General features: G+C 36.0%; 1 protein-coding gene across 1 annotated transcript; it reads left to right on the top strand.

Annotated features, from left to right (window-relative positions):
- Positions 1-886: 886 nt before the first annotated feature.
- Positions 887-21974, top strand: COQ3 (coenzyme Q3, methyltransferase). The gene is made up of 7 exons (XM_019743394.2): positions 887-1043; positions 9466-9592; positions 11582-11734; positions 15192-15291; positions 16957-17199; positions 19688-19847; positions 21040-21974. Exons 1-7 carry the CDS (start codon positions 935-937, stop codon positions 21246-21248), a joined length of 1101 nt encoding a protein of 366 aa, XP_019598953.2. The 5' UTR covers positions 887-934; the 3' UTR covers positions 21249-21974.
- Positions 21975-23313: the final 1339 nt, after the last annotated feature.

Below are 23313 nucleotides of genomic sequence, written 5' to 3'. Positions count from 1 at the left end.
TTTAAATAAAACTCTTAGAAATTCACTTAATCATACTTGCACTTTGCTTTTTCCTTGAGTCGCTCCAACAAATATTTATAACACATGTTAAATGTACTTTTGTGCAGAGGTTTCTGCCATCTTGACAGGAGCTCTGAAGAGATGACTGTAAAGTCTGCAACAGCTCTTAGGAGGGGGTCCATGTTTTACTAAGCTGTAAATGAAAGACCATTACTGAGCAGTAAATTCAAAGGACGGTTTACCAATTTGATCCTGCCTGCTGAAAATACACAGTGATTGTTGGACATTTATTCTTACCCAAGGAAAAGCTTTTTACACATTTAGAAGTAAAATGTTACTGATCACCTTTCTAGCGGTATTAATGAAATTTGCCTAGTCTGAGTAATTAACAGTGTTCTATGTAATGTATGCTCAGTCCAGAACATCAGGTTGCAGAAAATAAATTTTCAATTTAGACTTGAAATGGCCCTCTGACATTTGCGTCCCTTGAAATGGGATACAATTCTACCTTTAGAGAAGTGCTTCCATGCTTTTGAGATCTAAATTAGGATTAGTGTTACAGGAGTATAAATGCCCTTAGAAGACACCTGTCAAATATGAAATCGAGCTACAGGGAATAAAAGCTAGATTACATAGCATGAAGTAGAAGCATGATAGATGGCTACTTTGGTCATGAGGTTTGAGGTGGTGGTCATAGGGGTAGGCATAATAGAGGATCTTAAAAGTATGATAATGGAAGCATTCTATAGTTTAATTGCATACACAATTTGACAAGTGTGGAGCGTGAAGAATAACTATAGTCACAAATTTTAACACCGATTAATACAACCGTGCTTAGGTTGGCTCCTGACGGTGCGAGAGTAGATCTCGGAACCTTTCTGTTGGGGATCTTTTACGGGAGGGACCGGAAAAGAGGCGGATCCTCTCTGTCGCGATGTGGGGAGCCCGCAAGCTCAGCTCCTCCGGGAGTGGTTTTTTAGGAGTACTTAGGTCTGGGTGCTGGGGCTCACAGGCTCGCTGTCCTCGCTTAACTTCGTCGGCGGGTGAGTGTGTGAGTGGTGATCCCCCGCTCGCAGCCCACCGTGCGGACCAGCTGTTGTGCGCACGCGCGGGAGAGGGTGTTGGGCTGTCGCTGGGCTCCCCGCGGGGTCAGGGCAAGACCCTTCTCTTCGTTCCCTGCCCTCACTGTCCGATAGACGGCCAGCCTGGGTCCTCGTCCTCCCCTTCCCAGAGGCTGGGAAAAATAGCTGGGGCTGTGGTCCTGGCCCAGGAGAGCGCTGCCCGTGCACTCCCGCCATGGATCCAGCAACCTTTGTCTCATTTTGATTGAGTTCCTTCCTCGAGCTGTCGACCACTCTGTGCCTGCCAGAATCTCAAGGTCGTGTGCCTTCCTTTGCTGCGGCATAAGGCACACTAGCTGTTGTTCATAGTTATTAATAGCATTGTATTTGTGTTTTGTTTGCACTTATCTTGCCTTTTATCAGAAAGAATTTAAGGCAGCTATACTGCTTTTTGATTAGTAGGTTAATTCAACAACAGCCTGTGTTAGCAAAGATCAAGAAACTAACACACTGAACCTGATGCTTGTAGAAGACAGTTTATCTAACTCACAATGTTAACCAGAAACTTAAGTTTATCCTTTACATGAAACTCTAATAAATCCTGTATGCCAGGCATTGGGAATTTTAAAATGAATGATACCTCAAATGTCTCTTTAAAAATGTTAGAATACAACTAAGATAAGGATAGAATGAGCAAAAAAATGGGAAACTTAAAGGCACACCAATAGAGTTAAGTTGGTACTCATGTGGTGGAAAATAGTGTAGCCAATAAAAAGGGTGGTTTAAATCAGTGTGTATCCACATGTAAAGATGATTAGGATATAGTGTTAAAGTAAGTTACAAATCAGTATTGTGAACATAGAGCTACAAATATAGATGGAGATATAGAGAGAATAGAGACAAATTTTAGCATTGATTATCAGCTGTGGAGTTGGTGATCTATTTTATCATTATATACTTTTTGGAACTTTTTTTTCTTTTTTTAGTAAATATGTCTTTTATAATCAGGAATTTAGAAAAACACACACAATATATTTCCAGATTTTAGGAGTGGACGTAGAAGGAGCATATGATCCATGTTAGGGAAGGGAAACTTTTTTTTATTTTTTATTGGGGAATGTTGGGGAGCAGTATGTTTCTCCAGGGCCCATCAGCTCCAAGTCGTCCTTCAATCTAGTTGTGGAGGGCACAGCTCACCTCCAAGTCCAGTCGCCATTTTCAATCTTTAGTTGCAGGGGCACAGCCCACCATCCCATGTGGGAATTGAACCGGCAACCTTGTTGTTGAGAGCTCGCTCTCTAACCAACTGAGCAGATGGCTGCCTCTCTGGAAGCTCAGTGGCAGCTCGTTGTCTTCACTCTAGTTGTGGAGGGTGCTGCACACTGGCCCATGTGGGAATCAAACCGGTGACCCTCTTGTTCAGAACTCGCGCTCTAACCAACTGAGACATCTGGCCGCCACAGGAAACTTCTTTAACAAGTATTTGGGGAGCTGTCTTTAAAGAGTTGCCAGAAGCAGTTGGCGTAGCCAAAGCACCAGCTTGAATGTCTGTGAGGAGGTTTCTGGGAAACTGCAAAGTGTTCCTTGAAAAGTAGAGTGAATGGAGGGCTACAGATGAGGGTGGAGAGTGGCAAAGGATGAGAGCAGACCTTTTAGGCCAGGATAAATCCATGAAACGCCATGTATACCTCCTGTGATTGACTTTATTGTAAGGACAGTGGGAAATTACAGAAGGAGCAACATAATTAGACTTGTGTTTAAGAAATAATATTTGGCAGCTGTGTAGAAAGTGGGATGGAGGCAGGCAAAACTCGGCTCAGGAAGGCCTTAGAGTAATCGAGATAATAAATGATCCTGGAACTAAGATATTGGCAGGGTAGGGGTCTTGGTCACTATCAACGTGGTACCTAATAGGTGCTGGATAAAGGACTTTTCAACGAGATGAAATTTCCCCATTCCTTTAAAGTCTCAAATACTATAATTATCACAGATTCAAGGTACAGAAGGAATTGGTAGCATTGTATTTATTAATACAAACTGAATTAGTTTCTCTCAGTTATGGTCAAGTGGTTTGTAAAGCTCTTAAGAATTCTGGCAATACTGATGACTGAGGGACTAATTTGACAGAGATAGGGGAGGTGAGGGAGATAGGGGTCATCACTGAGTAGAGAGCAGGCACAGTGTTAAAATCTCCGAGTCTTTCTTATTAATACCTTATATATTCTTATCTATGTATCACAATTTATGTAATTCTCCAGTAATATCTCACTTACCTGCCTAGTTATAAAGGAGTAAGACCCAGTGTTTGAACTGGGTATTAAAAGGTAGTACAGATAGGTAGGTAGCAGAGATGGAAGTGGTAGAAGAGAGAATAACATAAGCAAAAGCCTAGAAGCACATTTTTTTTTCTTTTGAAAACACTGAAATGGATTTGGGCCAGAGTGTGAAGGGCCTATTAAAAAAACAAAACAAAAAATTTAAAAACACATTAAAATATCAGGAGAAAAATATTTAGAGACTACGGAAAGACAGGACACAAAATATAAATATAAATACTCATTGTCTTTGTCCATTCGAACTACTGTAATGAAATACCACAGACTGGATGGCTTATAAATTACAGAAATTTATTTCTTCCAGTTCTTTAGGCTGGGAAGCCCAAGATTCTATGTCTGCTGAGAGCCAACTTCCTGGTCATAGATGGAGCCTTTTTGCTGTGTTCTCTGGGATCTTTTTTATAAGGGCACTAAACCAATCACCAGGACTTCCCCCTCATGACCCAATCACCTCCCAAAGGCCCCATCTCTTAATACCATCACCTTGGACATTTAACCTCACTCATGATAAATTATAACTGCACAGAGATAGCATTTTCCCCTATTAGATTAGCAAAGATAAAAACATTTGATAATACATTGCAAGGGTGACTATCAATGTATTATCAGTGTGGGGAAACCAGTACTAGAAATTATCATAGGGATTGCAAATAGGTTCAACATCTGTGACTGGCAATTACAAATTTATAAATACACATGCTATTTGACACAATTCTTAGGATTTTGTCTACAGTTACTCTCAAAAATATATGAAATTACCTATGTAATTGAGTCTTATGTTTTTGGAGTAGCAAGAAATTAGAAATAACCTAAGTAAATGTCCATTAATAGGGCACTGCTTAAATAAATGAGATAGCCATGCAATGGATACATGCAGCCCTAAAAAAAAGTTCTTTATGCTCTGTTAAGAAAAAATCTCTGATACATTGACAAGTGAAAGAAAGCAAGTTGCAGAAGAATGTGTATATTGTGCTGCATTTTTATAAAACAAGAGAGATTGATAAAAGAAATTGATATACAAAAATGATATATATATATATATATAACATATCTCTGGAAGCTTACTTACAAATCTAGTAGTAACATTGGTTACCTCCAGAGAGGAAAACTGGATAACTATAGTCAAGGGTAGGAGAGGTGCTTTGTGGAGTTCCCTTTTATACTTTGTAATTTAAAAATTTTTTATTTTGAAATAATTTAAGACAAGAAGTTGCAAAAATAGTACAGAGAATTTCCATATGACCTTCACCCAATTCCTCAGTGATAACATCTTACCTAACCACTGTACATCGTCAATGCCAGAAATAGCCATTAGTATGATACTGTTACCTAAATTACAGACCTTCTTTGGATTTCACCACCTTTACATACACTCATTGTGTGTGTGTTAGCACACATAGAGATTTGTGTAATAACTATCACAATCGGGATATGGAACTGTTTCATAGTCAGACCCTGGCCCCAACCTGAACCCTTGGCAATCACTGAGCTGTTCTCCATTATTATAATTTTGCCATTTGAAGAGTGTTATGTAAATGGAATTGTACAGTATGTACCTTTAGAAATTGTCTTTTGTTTCCCCACTCAATGTAAAATCCATCCAAGTTATTCTGTGTATCAAATAGTTCATTCCTTTTGATTTCTGAGTATTTCATGATACAGATATACCACAGATTGTTTAACCATTCACCTATTGTAGGATATTTGGTGGTTTCCAGTTTCTGACTATGATGAAAAACTTGCTATGAATATTTGTGTACAGATTTTTGTGTGGATAGAAGTTTTCACTTTTCTGGGATAAATTTTGCCCAGAAATGCAAATCCTGTGTTGTATGATAAGTGTATATTTACCTTCATTAGAAATGGCTAAACTGCTCTCCATCGTTTCTGTACCATTTTACATTCCCACCACCAATATGTAAAAGATCTAGTTGTTTCATATCCTGGTCCACACTTGGTAATATCAGGATGGTTAAATTTTAGCCAATATGATAGACATGTAGTGGCTTTTATTTGTATTCCTCTAATGGCTATTGATATTTACATCTTCTTGTGCTTATTTGCATTTGTATTATATATCCTCTTTGATGAGATGTATGTTCCTGTCTGTTTATACCCATTTTATAATGTCCACATCCATTTTGTAATTGCGTTACTTGTTGTTGTTGTTTTTTTTTTTTTTTTATGGGAGTTTTTTGTTTTTTACTGTTGAGTTTAAAGAACATCCTCATATATTCCAGAGATAAGTCCTTTGTGGGGTATATTTGCAAATATTTCCTCTCATTCTATGACTTGTCTTTTCTTCTTCTTAACAGGGTCTTTTGCAGAGCAAAAGTTTTCAATTTTGATTAAGTCCATTTTAATCACTTTTTTTTAAGGATTGTGTTTTTGTTGTCAGAACTCTATGCCTAATCCTAAATCATAAAGAGCTTCTCCTATATTTTCTTCTAAAAGTTTCATAGGTTTGTATTCAGGTCAATAATCCATTTTGAGTTCATTTTTGTATAAGATTTGAGATTAAAGTTGAAGTTTTCTTTTTTGTTTATAATGTCTGATTGTGTCAATACCATTTATTGAAAAGACTATTCTTCCATTGAACTGCTTTTGCACCATTGTCAAAAAACCAGCTGGGTAAACTTTTTTGGTCTATCTCTGGATTCTCTTCTGTTGCATTGATATTTGTGTTTGTCCCCTCTCCAATACCACAGTCTTGATTACTGTAGTTCTCTGGTAAGCCTTAAAATTGGTTATTGTGATTCCTGTAATTTTATTCTTCAGTATTGTTTTAACTATTCTATTTCTTTTGTCTTTTCATATCAATTTTACGATCAGCTTATCTGTATTTACAAAAGAATACGATTGGGATTTTGATAAGAATTGTGTTAAACAAATAGATAAATTTGGGGAGAATTGATGTTGAGTCTTCCAATCCATGTTGAGTCTCACCGATTATTAGGTTGCCTTTAAGTTCTTTTTATCAGTATTTTATATAAATTTTCAGCATACAGACCCTTTTTACATTTATATTAGGTTGGTACAAAAGTAATTGCGGTTTTTGCAATTTCTAGCCTTTTAAACCGCAGTTACTTTTGCACCAACCTAACACAACAATGGAAGTAATTTATTCTGTTTTGGACTGATTTTAAATGATACAGCATTTGGATTTTCCTTTCCAATTGTTTATTGTTAGTATTAATATACAGAAACAGTTGACTTTTTGTGTGTTGACCTTGTAATCTGTGACCTTGCTGAACTCATATATTAGTTCCAAGAGCTTTTTTTTTTTTTCAACTAAGGACAATTTAATTTCTTCCTTTTCATTCTGTATGTCTTTATTTCCTTGGTTTATGTGTTGTTTTTGCCTAGTTCACTGGCTAAAATTTTTAGTACTGTTTTGAAAAGGAGTCCTGAGAATGGGCATTCTTGCCTTGCTCCTGATTTTAGGGGTAAAGCACTTAGTCTTTCACCATTAAGCACTGTGCATGCGAGGGTTTTTATGGATGCTCTATAGATTGAAGAATTTCCCTTCCATTCTTAGTTTGCTGAGAATTTTTAATCATAAGTGGGTGTGGTTTTGTCAAATGTTTTGTCCATATCAATTAATAAGAATATGTGGTTTTTCTTCTTTTGATTATTAATATGGTAGATTACATTGATTTTTTAAAAAAATATGAACTAGTGTTGCATAGCTGAAAAAATCCCACTTGGTTGTGCTTTAGTATTCTTTTTATATGTTGCTGAATTCCATTTACTAATTGTTGAGAATTTTTGTGTCTGTTCCTGAGCGAAATTGGTCTGTGGTTTCTTTGGTGTACCATCTTTGTCCGGTTTTTGTATTAGAGTAATTCTAATTTTATAAAATGGATTGAGAGATGTTCCTCACTCTTCTGTTTTTGGAAGAGATTGGGTAGAGCTGGTTGTTTTTTCTCCTTTAAGTATTTGGTAGAATTCACCAGTGAAGCTATCTGAGCCTGGAGATTTATTTTTCAGAAGGTTTTAACTATGAATTCAGTATCTTTAGTAGTTACAGGATTATTCAGGCCACCTGTTTCATTTTGCATGGGTTTTGGTGATTTTCATGGAATTAGTCCATTTCGTCTAAATTTGTAGAATTTCACTGTGTAGAGTTGTTCCTTACCATCATTTTTATGTCTGTTGGCTTCATAAGTGATATCCCCTCTTTCATTCCTGATGTTAGTAATTTAGGCCTTCTCTTTCTTTGTCAGCCTTGCTAGAAGTTTATCAGTTTTATTGATCTTTGCAAGGAATTAACGTTTTTGTTTGTTTGTTTTTTAACTTTATTTAAGTGTATTTTTCCAAGATCCATCAGCTCCAAGCCAAGTAGTTGTTTTCAATCTAGTTGTAGAGGGCAGGAGTTAGCTTTTTACTTGATTTATCTATTTCGTTTTGTTTTAAAATGCCATTGATTTCTACTTTTATCAGTATTATTTCCTTCTTTCTGCTTGCTTTGGGTTTATTTTACTCTCTTTTCTTATTTGTTGAAGAAACTTAGATTATTAATTTGAGATCTCTTGCCTTTTCTAAAATGAGTATTTAGTGCTATGAATTTCTCCCTAATTACTGCTTTAGCTATGCCCACGGATTTTTATATGTTATATATTTTAATTTATTTCAGTTTTATTTCCCTGAGACTTTGTCTTTGACTCATGGATTGTTTAGAATTGTGTTGTTTAATTTCTAAGTGTTTTGTTCTTTTCATGTTATCTTTCTGTTATTTATTTCTAGTTTGAGTCCATTATACTTAGAGAACATACTTCATATGATTTCACTTCTCTTAAAGTTGTGAGGGTTTGTTTTATATCCCAGGACATGGTCTATCATGAGTGCTCCATGCATGCTTGAAAGAATGTATATTCTGTTTTTGTTTGGGTGAAATGTTTTATAAATTTTAATTAGATCTTATTGGTTGATGGTCTTGTTCAGTTCTTTTGTATCCTTGCCCATTTTTTTGTCTAGTGGTTCTATTAATTACTGAAAAAGGTGTGTTGAAGTCTCCAACTATAGTTGTAGATATCCTTATTTCTCCTCTCAATTCTACTTTTGCTTCATGTGTTTTGGAAGTCTATTGTTTGGCACATACACATTTAGGATTGCACTGTCTTCTTGATGGGTCACCCTTTATATCATAATAATTTTCCATAGTGATTTTCTTTGCTCTAAGGTCTACTTTGTCTAAATGTTAAACATTCAGTTAAACAATTGAATGTTCTGCAGTAGAGTATTAGTTCATAATGTAAGTTTGAATATATAGACTGGATGAGTATTTATTAATGAGATATTTTTTGTTCTGTAAAGGATGTTGAGCATATGTATAAATCCATTTCATATAGCTAACATGAAAGTGACAGAATTTGAACTGGTTTTCACAAATAATCTCAGAATCAGTATTACCTTAATTTAAAAGGTAATGTAGGGCCGGCCAGGTGGCTCAGGCAGTTGGAGCTCCGTGCTCCTAACTCCGAAGGCTGCCGGTTCGATTCCCACATGGGCCAGTGGACTCTCAACCACAAGGTTGCTGGTTCGACTTCTGCAAGGGATGGTGGGCTGCACCCCTTGCAACTAGCAACAGCAACTGGACCTGGAGCTGAACTGCGCCCTCCACAACTAAGACTGAAAGGACAACAACTTGACTTGGAAAAACATCCTGGAAGTACACACTGTTCCCCAATAAAGTCCTGTTCCCCTAAAAAAAAAAAAAAAAAAAAAAAAAAAAAAAAAAAAAAGAGGTAATGTAGTTTTAATTTAAATATCATTTTTTATAATTTCGTGCAGCATAATGTGGATGTAAAAATTAATGGCATGGAAAACTTAAATATGCATTACTTAATTTTGCTAATTATAATTTCAGAAGTGTCTGATTAGAGTTAGATGGCAGAATGCAAGATCTTTATTGTATATTTTAGAATAAAATCCAAAATTAAGAAAATAATCCTTTTGTTTGTCAGTTGTAATATAAAATTGCCATATAAAATAGTTTCTTCAAGTACATGCATAGTAAGGATTCTTACTGTGCAATGCTTTCTCTAGACATTTAATTTTTTTTTCAGTTTATTCGGAGAATCAGCTCAGTTGGACTCTAAAAATTAAACCATGGGTTTTCCAAGAATACAGAATCATGTGGTCCAGATCCTATAGAATGACTTTTGCCTGCTTGAATACAATGAAAACTTACAGGTAAGTTTATTCATTACTGTGGCAAATATTTTCATAATTATGTGCAATAATAGTTTTGTATTGGTTGTGTTTAATAAACCCTGTCAGTACATAATAGCTCCTGTGGTTTGATTAAGTTGCTTTTATTTATTTAACTATTCTTATTTTTCCAGCAACTTTAAAATGTGGAATATTTCAAACCCACAGAAAAATTGTAGTATAGTATATGGTGTGTACCCTTCATCCATATTCAGAGATAACTTGTATTTTTAATATAAGATTATATTACTTGAAGACGTACTCTTTGCTTCCTCAATATTTTTATGACAGGACACAAATAATGCCGTGCTTAAAATTATAAATCATTTGGGTGTAGCATAAAATAGTATGATAAGGGGAATAAGTATGTTTTCGGTAGTAAGATTGAATCAACATAATGTCCTTCTGTATTCTTATTTTATAAACCAATTTCTAACCTTGTAAATGCATAGAGTTAAGGCATGAGTGCATGCTTCTACTTGTAAATGAGGTAGCTCTTAAGATTTGATGTCTGCAAAATCATTCTTCAGTCAACTGAGCACCCACTGACAGTTATCTGTTGTAAGTTCTTTATTTTTCAAGAAGCATTGAAAAGGAGGGTAATATTCATAATATAATATTAAAGAAAAGTGACATTTAACTCTTAAAATGTTAATAACTAATCAATATAGAATGTATTCTATGAAGCTAAGAAAAAATAGAGAAAATTTGAATGGCGTTACCTATTCTTACCTAACAGCCTTATTCTCTTTTACCCAAAAACCTTTGGACAATTTTCTTATCATGTACGTTGATCTGGAATTCGGTGTAGTTGTCTGTCTGATGCCTATTTAGTTGCCTGTTTGAGCCCATCTAATTAAAAACCTTTTTTTTAAGGTTAATTATACTTTTCTGGGCCTCCTCCCTCAGCCTATTCATTTGACAAGTGTTTCCTGAGCACCAACTGTGTTCCAGGAACTATGCTAGTCACTCACTAGGAATAAAATGGTAAGCTAGACAGTCCATGCCTTGCCCTCATAGAGCTTATGTTTTAATGGGAGACATGATCAAATAATCTCATAGCCCTATGAAGAAGTACAAAGTTTTATAGGACTTAAAATAGGTAATATAACCCAGTTTTGAGACTCAGGGAAGACTTCTTAGATGACATCCATTCAAAGCTGAAAGATGGGAAGGAATTAATTAGGTGTGTAGAGGAGGGAAGGGGGAATGTGAGAATAATGGTCTAGTTGGAGGGAACAATATATACAAAGTACTCGAGGAAGGAGCAGGCATGGTCAGTTCATAGCACTGAAACAAGACCCATTTGGCTGAAGTGGGGAGGATGAGGAGAGTAGTGACTGCGTTGTGGAGAACAGATTAGAGGGGGATGAGGTAGGGAGCAGGCTGTCAAACTCAAAGGCTAGGACAAAACGTAAGCTAGAGATGACGGGAGCTTGGTTTGGATGATGGCAGTAGAAATGGAGAAGATGGAGGCGTCTGCTGCAAATCCTGGCTGCACCACTTACTTAATCTCCCTGAGCCTCCCTTTTCTTATCTGCGTAATGGGGATAACAGTACCTTAGAAAGTTTCTGGGAGGATTACATGAGATGACATATGACGTGTGGAGTTCTTAAATAGTATTGGCGTTTAGTCAGTGCTCAGTAAATGGTTACTTCTACAGCTGCTATTATTATTATTATTATTGTTGTTGTTGTTGTTGTTATCAGATGTGACCCAGAAGGCCAAGTTTTATAGTTTCATTTTCATTGTAACTTACTTTGAAAGCAAATTAATTTTGTTTCATCTGTGATATATATGTGTATACCATATTTATAAGTAATGTGATAAGAAAACTTCATTTTGAAACATCAAGAATGAGTATTTAGACTCTAATACATTGTAAATTAGAGTATCTTTATACATAATATATCCATGTTACATGTTTTAAAACAGCATTTTTTTCCTGGCTCTTCATTTTGACCTCTTAGGTACCCTTGGACAAGACGGTACAGTACTTCTCAAACCACTGTAGACAGCAGTGAGGTGAAAACCTTCCTGGCCCTGGCTCACAGGTGGTGGGATGAGCAAGGAGTATATGCACCTCTTCATTCTATGAACGACCTTAGGGTGCCATTTATTAGGTAACGTGCCAGAAAGTCTGTCTTTTAAAATGCAACTCTTTTTAATAATTCTTTTGAGTTCATTTTTCTCTTGATTTATACTTAGGTTCAAAATGCTGTGTTTTAAGTTTGCTTTAGAAATTAGGAATATTCTCTTCAATATCCATTGTTTGAAACCATTAATATTTTTAAATAACATCCAAGTTCTGGGCTGCTTTCATAAATTAATTTGAAGCATTTTTGGACATTATCAGGTTAATTAGAACTAAATCCTTATGAAAAGGAACTAGGGTCCTATGGTATCAAGGTCATTTTATAACAACTTTGACCTTCAGGCAGTCCTAATAAAGTGACTACTGAGACGGTTCAATTCAGCAAGTATTTATGGAGCACTTATGTTGTATAGAGCTTGGGGGCCAGATACCATAGAAGCTACAAAGATATTCATCATTTGAAATATAGTCCCTGTACTACAGGGACATATAGTTTGCCATGGGACGTAAAGGCAAAGGCTCATCAGACTCCCTTTATCAAGAAATTGTTCATTCATTCTTATGTCCATTTATTTATTTATTCATTAAACATTTTTGAGCAGATGGCATGGGCAAGGCTCTGTAATAGACACAGACTATCAGACTCAGACTGCCCTCAAGGAACTTCCCAATGGTTTTTTGGTGGTTCATCCAGAACCAGTACATCAAAAAGAGAAATACTGTTACCTTTTTATTACCACCGAGTTGATGATCACTGAAAAACTAAGGCAGAGAAAAGCGAAATGTCGTTCTGTTTGGCTAGATCAGTGAAAGGTGTAGGCCCTGTGCTAGCAACATCGGTTTTACCTGAGAAGTTGTTAGAATTGCAAAATGCTCAGGTCTTGCCCTGAACCTACTGCTTTGGGGGTCAGCAGACTATGTTTTAGCAACCCTTCCAGAGAGTTTTGATATATTCTCAGCTTGAGAATTACTCTATTCAAACTGCTGTGATACCATCACTTAGACATCACACTAAAACATATCACCCAGTACACGTTATGGTTAGAAGTTTAGATATTATTGTGAGCATAATTGGAAGCCATTGAAGGGAAGTGATGTGATCTAAATTATGACATAAAGGAGTCATTTTGGCCAATGTGTGAAGAATGGATTGGACTTCATTTGAAATGGGTCCTTTCTGTATATTACAACCTTCTGAAATGATCTACTGAACCACCATCTAGGTTATTCTTAGATGTCAATTAATTTTAGTAGCAATAAAAGATATCCTAAGATATCCTTATTATGTACAGAGGGTGCCAATAAAATGTATACACATTTTAAGGAAGGAAAAACTATTAAAATTGTAATACTCAATATATACCAACAGCAAAAGATGAATACAACTCATGTTTGACGTCTGCAATTACTAGAGGTGCTCAAAGTGGTTACCATCAGTGTCCAGACACTTCTGATTATGGCAAACTACTGCTTGAGCAACTGTAATGATGAGCAGGGAAAAGAAAAAGGGGGGGGGGCGGGACACACGCTAGAGTGGAGCTAATTAATTTATTTATCAATATCGAATCAATTTATTTAGCAATATGCAATAGCAAAAGACAAAGGCAATGAATAGAATGTGCTAATGACAGAAAGTAAAGGTGGTTAAGACTAAACTATACACATTGAGACCAATATCATGTCAAAGGAGTACACGTACATATAAGTTTAAGAGATCCCAACATATGTTTACTATTGATCAAAAGTTGCATGGCTAAATACACAAATAACATCAGTAAGGAGTATTCAAAAGCAGTAATAAGCTTTATAGGATAGTAACTATTACAGTAGATGCCCAAAGCTCACCAAACGGGGAGAACAGCACTGGAAAAGTCAGGAATCAAAATCTTGCCAGGTCTGTAGCTGAGAGAACCTCAGGCGTCTCCCACACCGCTGTTTGCTAGTTCCCAAGAATGCTGCTGCTGTTAGCATTGTTGTTGTTGTTGTTGTTGTTGTTGTAAGTTATGAAGTCTTCTGATACTGCAAGCTGCAAGTTATATACAAGTTCCCAAAGATGCTAGAATGATAACAATTCACCAACAAAAAAGTCTCTACTGTCCATTGAGGCAAGTTCTGATCTCTTATTCTGAAACAATCCACTCAGCAAATCTTCTAAATAGCGATCTCTTGAAACAGCAATCAGTCAATATTAATTCACCTGAGGTCTCTTATATATCTCTTTAGATGTACCCCGGAGCCAAGTTTTATGTTCCTTCCTTCCCTCTGAAGGAATGGCCAGTTCTGGGAGGGTCCGGCAGTTACTGATATGAAATCCTGCCCATCCGGCTGAAGGGCCAATTCATCCAGACAAGCAATATCTACTGTTCTTGCTTGGGACCATCAGCCCAAGGTCTTCCAAAGCCTGGCAACGTGCCTGTCACGTCGTCCTGATATAACTTAGCTACCTTTTTACTTCATCTGCTGATGTGGGCGAACAGACAGAACAAAGAAGGAATTCTCAACCCCTGATCAAGAATTTCTTTCACCATAAGCTAACCATCACCTCACAGCACAGACAGAACAGCAAATATCTCATATCTCCCTTGCTAGGGAGAATGAGACCAAAGGGGGAATTTACTCAACCCCTGATCACAGCACAGAAATCGTCTCATGTACAGGAACAGACAGAAGCTAATAGACAAAAGCTTACATCAATCAATGAAGGCAAATTGTCCTCAACATCTTCCCTACAGCAACTTTACCAAAGTGACCATTTGTATACATTTTCTGGCACCCTGGTATAACATTATTTTAATGTAAACATAATTAAAATTCATATATAGTCCAACTTAAAAGTTTAGTTTACAATACTGTTAGACATATATCTCTGTGTGAGTGCCCATGCATGTGTGCTTATGTTTGCCCATGTGGCAAAGTATTACCATGATTATCTTAGAATTAAGTTTCCTTGATTTGGATGCCTGTTAACATGATTATGAAAATACCACTAACGTAGAATATTAAAAGAGACTCAATTTAGAAGGGAATAGAGGCAAATTCTGAAAATACAGATTTCAATTTGCTTCTTCTAAGCCATGTAAAATAACCTATTGGTTGCAGACGTGAAATGGGTGTAGCAAGTACTACAATGTAGCTAATAAGTGCTGTGATATCTCAAGCAAATAAAATTGGGTTAATCTAAAATGGATTATTTTTAAACTTTTTCTTAGATTATGACTAAGCTAATAATTAAAATGTAATTATTACTAGATTAATTCAAAAGCTTTGCTTTAAACCTCCTGCTTTTGATTATTAAAAATATCTTACAAATTAAACATAGTCATTTCCATCAATGCTGAAAATAAAAAATCTGTTTACCCAGAATATCAATAATCCATTTAAAATGAGAGTTTAATGTTTCCTTGAAGAAATGAGAGTTTAATGTTCACTTTTAAGACTTAATTGATAAAATTAATACATTTTATATGTTTTGAATTTTTTTAAAGAGACAATCTTTTAAAAACCGTTGCTAATCACCAGCCAGGAAAACCTTTGTCTGGGATGAAGATTCTTGATGTTGGCTGTGGTGGTGGATTGTTAGCTGAAGTAAGTGATTTTCAACTTTCCTGCCATTTTTAACTGGGGGATAAAAATGAGAAATGGCTTATGCCTCATTTATCCTTTTGACAAACAATATTGTTCATTTGAGAAATGCCTAATGTGTTTAATATTTTTATGATTATGAAAGGAATACATACTTTTTCTTAAAAATATAGAAAAATTTCAGAAAATTATAATGAAGGATTTTTTTTTAACACAAATATGAGTCACTGGTCATTTGAATAGCTTTGAAAATTTTGTTGTCTCTTCCATCCCAAGAGATTAGGTAATTTCCATTGATTTAGATGCAATGATAAGCTGTCCTTCTGCACTTGCTTTGGTATCAAAACCTGACAGAGTTTTGCCCGCTGTGTGTCTCTTCCCTTCTCAGGTGCCTTAGAGTACTTAGAAGAATACTCCCTCTCCCTGTGAAGGTTTGCTTTAGCTTATAGTACATGTATGTCCTGCAGCTCTATTTTGTATTCTTCTATAAGAATACAAATTTTTTTCAATACTGCATCGTAATCTGATCTTTGAAAGGTGTTTTAAGCAGCAGTATAGGATATGAATATTTAAGTAAAGAATGTTCAATGGAATGTTTCTGTCAAGCTCTGTAACAGCCAAATTGACCACCAAAAAGACGCCTTTGATACTTACCTAAGTTTCTACATGCACAGAAAACATGTTCTTCGTATGGCAGTGGGATGTTTTTTTCTGATATCAATTACAACATTTCAGGAAATGTAAAATATATGAAAATACATCCCCCAGAATCATGAATATGTGCTGTATCAAGCGGTAGATGAATAAGATTTTACTATACATGTTCTACAATTTTCTCAGTCTATTGTTGCAGATCTATGTCTCTACAGTTAAAATAATTTGATTTATACTTTTAACTTATTGACTAAAGAGTTATAAAATAAATGCTATGCAAGTTTTGATAAAAATTAAGGCTGTGTTTAGAAACTTGGGCATGTTATGGGAAGTGATTGAATATAAAAGTCGAAAGTAGAATTAGCTATGAAGAATCATTTCTGATCAGTCACAGAAAAGAACTATTGAGAAAAAAATTGTTCTTTAGACAATTTGAATGTCAGAAAATTTTGTGGCTTTTACAAAACATTTATTGCACTTTAAATGTGTCGATACTATATTATGTACATATAAATGTACCTAGAGAATGTAGACAAAACTTTTTTCACTATTCTCAAGTAGTTCTTGGTAAGTTTTTTTCTTATTATGTTATTCTCACTTTTTAATTTTATTTTATTGGGGAATATTGGGGAACAGTGTGTGTCTGCAGGGCCCATCAGCTCCAAGTCGTCCTTCAATCTAGTTGTGGAGGGTGCAGCTCAGCTCCAAGTCCATTTGCCGTTTTTCAATCTTTAGTTGCAGGGGGTGCAGCTCCCGGCAACCCTGTTGTTCAGAGCTCGCGCTCTAACCAACTGAGCCATCTGGCCGCCCCTGTTGTCACTTTTAAGCTGTTTATTTGGAAATTTTCAAACGTGTACAAACTAGAGAAAATGGTACAATGAACTTCCCTGTACCCATAAATTATCTCCAATGATTATCCCCTCGTGGTTAATCTTATTTCCTTTTTAATCAGCTTTTTATTGCTAACAGGTGTTCTATTTTCTTCCTGCGGGTAACGGTTTTTTATGCCATTAGCCTCTAGGGCGGCTTGGAGCTTCAGTTATTGGAATTGACCCTGTGGATGAAAACATTAAAACAGCACAGCGCCATAAATCATTTGATCCAGTCCTGGATAAGAGGATAGAGTACAGAGCATGTTCCCTGGAAGAGATTGTGGGAGAGACTACAGAAACATTTGATGGTGTTGTAGCTTCTGAAGTGGTAGAACATGTGATTGATCTAGAAACATTTATACAGTGCTGCTGTCAAGTGTTAAAAGTAAGACTTATGGAGTTTACTTGTTTGTTTTCTCTTTTCAATGTGTGTATGTACCCATAGCAATAAATGTTTCATAATACTTGAAACCAGGAAGCCAGGATTACGGGACAGCATCTCTGCTGAAGATTGCTTCTGCCTTTCAGCTTGCCCTCAGGACCGGGGTTTTCCAGATCCAGTATCTCAGTGTCTAGGGAGCTTTAAAAATGTTGGTGCTGAACATTATAATACAACCAATAGATTTAGAGTGGTAGTTTTACACTGGTAAAGTCTAAATTAAATACCTAATAGACATTGAATGACAAACTAATAAGAAGGTGGTTTTGATTAATACTTGAAAACCATCATTAGCATAAATTGACTTAGCATTTAAGTAACTCTGTGTTGTGTATAACAGTTTTCAGCTTATAAAAGAATACTTCATACATGTGATCTCACTTGATATTACCTATAACCAGGTTAGGAAGGCAAGGAGGGCATTGTTATCACTGCCTTTGACCAATGAATATCAGAATTTGGGAAATATCAGAGGTCACTAGGCACTTATGTGGAGCTTAAAATCTACACCTTTTGATTTCAAGCATGGTTCTTTCCATTATATTATTATGCTTATATAATTTGCCCCAGACATAGTCCTCTGAAAGTGGTTCCAAATTTTAATAAATATTATTATTACTATGTCAACTCTGTTGTTTATGTATTCAAGAGGTAACACCCTAAGGTCACGAGCTAAAAGAATGAAATGCTTAACCCTTACCTAAACAGCGCTTTTTAAAAATAGCTTTCATTTTTAAATAATTTTAGATTCATAAAAGAGTTGCAAAAATAATATAGCGAGTTTGCATATACCCTTCACCCAGTTTCCCTACTGTTAACAATTTACATAATAAGGAAAGGAACTAGGGTGAGGCAAGTGAGGCATCGATAGCACATAAGTGAAGGAGGCATGTGCTCTTCCGTGCCAGTCCCGCCTTTGCACACCCCGCAGAGAGAGCTTCCTTCAGTTTTGTGCCCTAGGCACCTCCCTCACCTCGCCGTAGCCCTAGTCCTGTATGTAACCCATGGTACAGTTCTCAAAACTAGAAATTAACACTGACATTATACTGTTAATTACACTACAGACCTTGTTAAAGTTCATTAGTTTTTCTACTGATGTCATTTTTCTGTTGCAGGGATCAATATATATCCTACATTGCATTTTGTTACCGTGTCTCCTTAGTCTCCTTCAATCTGTAATCATTTCTTGGTGTTTCCTCTTAAATGAGTTTTATTAGGCTTATCTCCTATTTTCCAAGCAAAACTCCTTAATTATTACTATTTGTGTTGTGTGTCAGTCAGTATATATGAGTGGAGGTTCTTTCACGTATGAGAAATGCTGATATTGTGGAATTTAAAACTAATGTTTGCTTTAATGGAAATTTGTTTTTTTTTAAATGGCCGAAAACATAAAATAAACAAAACAAATGGCTATTGCTCACCACTCTGTTTCCTTATAGTAGGACTTTGTAGAACACAGATTAGATATTCATAAGTGATTTTCCCCCTAGCTCTATTAAGATGTAATTGACACATAAATGATTCTTAATCAGATATTTTAGAGTACTGGAGTTTTACAGAGAAAAGTTACAATGTGTGATAAAATCGTGTCTCATATTTCATTTAAGTGCACATTCCAATATTTCAGGGCCTCCTCTTATTTTTCGTTTGGGGTGATATTTGAGATATAGTCTCTCTCTCTCTCTCTCTCTCTCTTTCTCTCTCTCTCTCTCTCTTTCTCTTTCTCTCTCTCTATATATGTATGTATGTATATATATATATATATATATATTTGATTATATATATGTGTGTGTATATGTATTATACAAACACATTATATGTATTATACACACACATGTATTATACACACACATATATAGTAATATGATTATTTTGGAGGGACTCTGGCATTTTATCCCCATCAGGCTAAAAAATGTAGACTAAACAATCCCAAAAATGGTTTGTGTTCATTTAAGTGCTTATCTTGATCCCTTCATATTCTTTATACTAGTGAAATCAAAATAAGACAAAAAAACTTTCAAACCTTAATCATTAACGTTTTTGTCAAAGAACACTTACTGGCGTTGCTTGCCTGCCCAAGATGTGAGCTGTAAGCTGTGCCAAACAAGTTAGACAGGCTCGGCACCCAAAGAGAAAACAGTGTTGATGCATGTTAAAGCATAAATATAAGTCATAGTAATGTATAATTTTAAGAGTTGTAAGCACTGTTGCATAAACTCAGTGAGTGCGTTTGTAATGGACTGCCTTCAGTAATGAATTTCCCAAGAGAAAAAAAATACTATTTTGATAAATTATATTTTATTCATACTTATGTATGTTAGCTGCACTTAGATTATTTGGAAAGAAGGAGGAGGGTGGGGGTAAAAGCCAAGCCTTTACCGAAATGATACTCCTGACATTTACATTTTTACTTCTATACATACATTTATTTTAGCCCGGTGGTTCTTTATTCATTACTACAATCAACAAAACACAGCTGTCCTATGCCTTGGGAATTGTTTTTGCAGAGCAAATTGCAGGTATTGTACCAAAAGGTACTCATACCTGGGAGAAATTTGTTTCACCTGAAAAGCTAGAGAGCATTCTGGAATCAAGTAAGTATTAAGCATTTTTCCAATTTTCAAGGCCTAGCTGAACTTTTAATGTACCTATAATTATTAATCACACAACCTCACACTTAATTCAATAGTCCACTATTGTTTGGATGTTGGTTTCATCTCCTCAACTAGGTCATAAACTCCTTGAAGTTAAAATTAACTACTAGATATCAGCTCCCTCTCACCTGTGGCACCTAACCCAGGGCCAAGCAAATCAGATGATCAGTGATTACTTTTTGGCTGTTTCATCTTCACTTGTTTAAGGACGAGGTACAAATGTCTGTTACTTACACGTGCTTAATTTGTCTGGTTGAGGCCCTCCTTGTATCAGCTTATCTTAGATATTATTTTTCCTTATACTCAGATATATTTTGAACTCCCTTGCCACTTTTTAGGTATTTTATGGTACTTATAACATACTTTATATTGTGGTTATTTTGGTGGTTGTAAGCCCCTTTCTAGCCTGCAAGCCCTTTGAAGTCAAGCTCTGTCTCCTTTCGGTACTCTCCACGTTGCCTAGCTCTGCTTTACACATCATGAGCACTCGATTTATGTGCTGCATTCGTCAAGTAATAACATTTGTCAGTTCATTTATTTGGCATTTGGTATTCCTCTTAAATACTTAGAGTCAATTCATATGTCTCATGGTTTTAGTTCACAGAACAGTGTATCAATAAACTTAGTTTTACTGGAATATTATCAGCCCAATGCAAGGTAGTAAGTTCTAAAGATTTCTGCAACTAAGCTTGTTGAAAATAGAGTAGAAAAAATATTTTAAAGATGGTTTATAGGAGCAACCACTTGTTGGCAGGTATTTTCTAACAACTAATGTTTATTGAGTACTTACCAAATTCCAAGCACGGTGTTACTTTACACACATCTCTCATCTAATTCTGACAACTGTATATATTCTATCCATGTGAGAAAACTGAAATTCAGAAAGATTAAGTGACTTGCTCAGGGTCGTCATCTACTAGGTGCCAGAGCTGGGATTTCAACCCAAGCAGTTGGCTTTACAGTTTAGAGTTTACGGTCTATGCCACAGTAAAGAATGATCAGTACATGGTTATAAAGTATTCTTGCCCATTGAGTTAAGAATCTTTTTTTAACATGGAGAGTTGCATGAGACTCTTTGTACTTGGAAGGTAAACATTTATTGAATCTACTCTTTCTGATATTTTTTTTCCAGATGGTCTGTCAGTTCAAACTGTGGTAGGAATGCTCTACAACCCCTTCTCAGGTTACTGGCATTGGATTGAAAACACCAGCCTGAACTACGCAGCTCATGCTGTGAAGCAGGCGCACCCAGGCCCTGCCGAGCTTGTGTTTGAGGGGGAAGCAGATGTCCCAGCGAAAGCCTCCACCCACCAAGGTGTGCATGAAGAGCGGAAGGAATGAATTGTTTCTGAGGACTGTAGGAATAAGGCCTGAAAGTATGATATTTACAAACACAAAAAATATACAGTTTATCTTTTGAGAGAGGATCATGCAGAAAAGAAAGTCAATAAAAGGGTTAAAACCTTGGACAAAAGTTTTTGTTGTTCCATCTAACAGCTACTTTCAATGGATTATTCTATGGGTAAAAAGTTTTGTTGAGGTATTGTGTGATCTAGGAATTCATGTACCTCAGCCTTGTTATATCAATAGGGTATGCATATTTCACTTCATCTTGCAGAGTATATTTTTTTCCAGCATGTGTACACGTATATACATGCTATAATATGTTTTAATTTAAAGGAATCTGTATCATCTATGTTCTTCTTTATTTGGTTTTTAGTTAAAGGCAGTTGTGCTTCTGACTGATGAAAACCAAATATAGTTTTATACCACTTGTATATGGGAAAATAAAATATGTTTTTCCTTTAATTTGTAGTTGGTTGGAAAGCAAATGGATTATTAAAATATATGCTAGATTTGGATTCAAACATTATAATCAAGAAGTTCAGATTATGTTGGACAGATTTCTTTATATAGTTCCATAAATGTTTTATGGTGCTTTTTTTTTAAGTAGAAAAGATTTTTTTAAAACTCAGTTTTAAAATTCAGTTATGGAAATTTGCTTTCTCAGCTAACATTTTTACACTTAAAAAGACTGACTTAAAATATATTTCCCTAACTCTTGAAGTTTGTGAGTCTCTGGCTTTTTCTGGAAGTCCAGTGCTGTATAAGGACATTCACAGGGGGTGTGGAACAAATGTGACAAACGTGGATTGAATGCATGTGACCCAACGAGAAGCTCAGCTTTTACTTTCTAGCCTTTATCACTGTGGGGACAGAACCAGGAGTGCAATTTCCAGGCTCTCAGCCTCACGTGGAAAGGTGCTGGCTCAGGTAGTAAATGGCCATCAGCTGTGATTAGATGGCCGTCAGCGGTAACCAGTGAGCCATTGGCCACTAATATAACTGCTGTGGCTACGCTAGCAGAAAATGGGGGCTAGCAAAAAGATGGTGGCTGGCAAGCGTGGATTGCAGTTAGCAAGGGGTTGGTTGGTTGGCAGAGAAGAGGACAGCAAGTTGCAGATCGTGTGGCTCCTGCTTCCTGTGTCTGCAACCTAGCCGCCAGCAAGACTATAGAGGTATGACTCCCCTACCTATGTCTCCGTGGGTGTTCCTTTTTGGCTTCACCATGTCCTGCGTTCTTCTGTGGGGAGCGGGACCAGAGACCCCACATGACACGCCGCATGACAATCACTTTTAAGCTCATACAAGTTTTCTCTATTCCTTTGTCCATGTTTGTTGGATTGGGGCTCTCAAGCAAACACGTCTCAACCATTTTAGCTTATCATTTGCTTGTTCTCAGTGTTATTTCAGGGGAGGGAACTGAAATTTAAAGAATTAAGAGAGAAATTTTAAGTTTAGTTGCTAATGTCTAATTAGGGCACTAAAAATTAGGAGCTCCATTGACCTCCATTTAAAAGTTTGATGCTTAGTCCGAATTCTGGTAATTTTATTAACAAAATGAAGCTTCCTCATTCTAGCTGTTGGAAAGAAAAATATTGGTATTAAAAAATAATCTAAGAACCATGGAAGGGAATTGTAAGGGAATTGATCAAAAAGCAGTTCCCCAAACAAAGTGCATTTGTTTTAGAAAGAAAGCCCTAACATTCAGTTATTAAAGGTATACATTGTTAGGTGCTGAAAATTCAAGATGATTCAGGAATAGCTACTTTGTGTTTCACTTGACTTCCTACGGAATGAAGAGATAAAAATACTGTGCCTGTGTATATAATCTTAATTTAATCTTTCAGGCCAATTTCAAACAAATTCTAGGGGAAATAGTCTCAAAAAGACCTACATGTTTTTTAAAAGATGTTTGTGGAGTGAGGATTACCCAGCTGAAAAATTTTAATTTTGAGAACTACGTACTTTTGAAAAGCTTTAATCTAGCGAGTAGAGCAATGATGGGTAGTTTCATCTGCAAACCTTCCCTCAGGAACTCTGGGGTTCATGAAAGTCCCTTGTA

The sequence above is a fragment of the Rhinolophus sinicus genome, linkage group LG05 (genome assembly GCF_036562045.2).
Source record: "Rhinolophus sinicus isolate RSC01 linkage group LG05, ASM3656204v1, whole genome shotgun sequence".
Lineage (NCBI taxonomy): Eukaryota > Metazoa > Chordata > Mammalia > Chiroptera > Rhinolophidae > Rhinolophus > Rhinolophus sinicus.
This window is presented reverse-complemented; position numbering and strand designations above follow the sequence as displayed.

Bases quoted from the DNA above. Each gene is read 5' to 3' on its own strand.
- COQ3 (XM_019743394.2), top strand. From the start codon at position 935: ATGTGGGGAGCCCGCAAGCTCAGCTCCTCCGGGAGTGGTTTTTTAGGA. The intron at 11,735-15,191 runs GTAACGTGCCAG...ATTTTTTTAAAG, and splicing joins CTTAGGGTGCCATTTATTAG to AGACAATCTTTTAAAAACCG. The intron at 19,848-21,039 runs GTAAGTATTAAG...TTTTTTTTCCAG, and splicing joins AGAGAGCATTCTGGAATCAA to ATGGTCTGTCAGTTCAAACT.